Here is a 1622-nt window from a genome sequence, read left to right on the forward strand (position 1 = left end):
GAGCTGATAAGTGAATAAAGATGGCAGAAGAATTGGTGGCTTTTAATTGTGGTGTTGGAGAAGATCATTGCATGTTCCGTGGATTGCCAAAAGAATAAGCAAATAAGTGTGGAGAAAATTTTGCAGCCAGAGTGCTCCTTGAAAACAAAGATGAGAAAATTCATCTCATATATTTCAGGCATGGTGGTAGCACAGGCTACTTCTTGGACAGGAACATCATGCTTGGAAAGGTGGAGGATCCATGAAAGACAGGAAAACCCTCAAGAAGATGCGTTGAGACTGTGGTGCTGCAATGGCCTGTATCTAGTGTGTCAGAAATTGTAAGGATGACACTGGATAGCACAGAGTTCAGACGCCATAGGGTTACTCTGGGTTGTATGAATCTTGACAGCACATAACAAAAACAATAATAATATACACTGGAATTTAACGCATAATAAACATCAGTGTATGATATCCCTTTAGTGGTTCAAGAAATCAATGTAGAAAATAATTTTTTCACCTCTTAGTGAGTGGACCAACAGCTAATCAGGCTGGCACCCCTGCCGATTAAAATGAAGGGGCTAAGAGTGGCATAAGAGAGATCAAGAAGCATTTTACCCTTTTTTATTATGGAATTATTTGTGAAGAATGAACCAATGAATAGGGAGAAAATGAAATCTGCCCAATAAAAGAATAAGAAAGAAGACATGAGAATGAGGACACTTTGAGTAGCTCTGATCTCTGGGCTGGTTTTACTGATTTTTGTAAACCTGGTTCTCTGAAGGTAGAGGACGTGCTTGTGATGTTTATATAGACGAAAAGCCATGTAGCCACTGCTCCAGCCCATGAGACTCTGAAAGATGATGTCTCTCAGAGCCATGAGAGTGAGGAAAATCCACCTAACTACCATCTTGGATGGAAGCATATAACAGTAGTCATGAGTGTATCTACTTCCAGATCTGCTTGCATTGTTGACTGTTGTGATGTAGTAGAGCAAGTTAGAGCTGATCAGGGAATTGCATATCCAGAAGAGGAGGAGACAGGGAACAATATGCTTTGTAATCCACAGTTTGAGCTTTGTCCATGTGGGGGTTGTGGGACTGATGGTGATGGCCTGAAACACACTGAGGAGGCATGTGGTGCAGATTGACAGTCCCCGGCCCACTCTCTCCAAGAAAAACACAGTTTTACAACCAACATTACCTAGGAAGTTTTGGAGTTGTAAAGCTGATATTGCATACACATTTCCTGTGGTACAAAGAGTCATTGAATTTGTCAAAGCCAGGTGTGTGAGAATAAGGTCTATGCTTTTCTTCTCAGGACCCTTGACAAACATGCACACATGCTTCACAAACACAAATAAGTTCCCTCCAATTCCAGGACCAATAAGAGAAAAACAGAATATTCTCAAGATGAAGTCACTCCAATTCATCCTTTTATGTCCTGGAAAGAACCAGAAAAAAACCTTTTGAGAAATACAAGTGAGTAAAGATGACAGTTATCAGGTCTGTGGCACTTCTCTGATTTTCTAAATTGAAAAGGACAGCTTGAGTACAAATGCTTAGTCATGTACATTCTGTTTATTCAAAATTATATTTAGGCTACCAATGACTGTTGTGCTTTCAGAGACAAATACATAC

The 1622-nt window shown here is 40.1% G+C and overlaps 1 protein-coding gene across 1 annotated transcript; it reads right to left on the bottom strand.

Moving 5' to 3' along the window:
• Positions 1–505: 505 nt before the first annotated feature.
• On the bottom strand, positions 506–1414 carry LOC102862960 (vomeronasal type-1 receptor 4-like). The gene has a single exon (XM_006902338.1). The coding sequence runs from the start codon at positions 1412–1414 to the stop codon at positions 506–508; it is 909 nt and encodes a 302-aa protein (XP_006902400.1).
• Between the last annotated feature and the right edge of the window lie 208 nt (positions 1415–1622).

Source organism: Elephantulus edwardii, unplaced genomic scaffold, assembly GCF_000299155.1.
Source record: "Elephantulus edwardii isolate Elephantulus edwardi_28Jun2011 unplaced genomic scaffold, EleEdw1.0 scaffold00391, whole genome shotgun sequence".
NCBI lineage: Eukaryota > Metazoa > Chordata > Mammalia > Macroscelidea > Macroscelididae > Elephantulus > Elephantulus edwardii.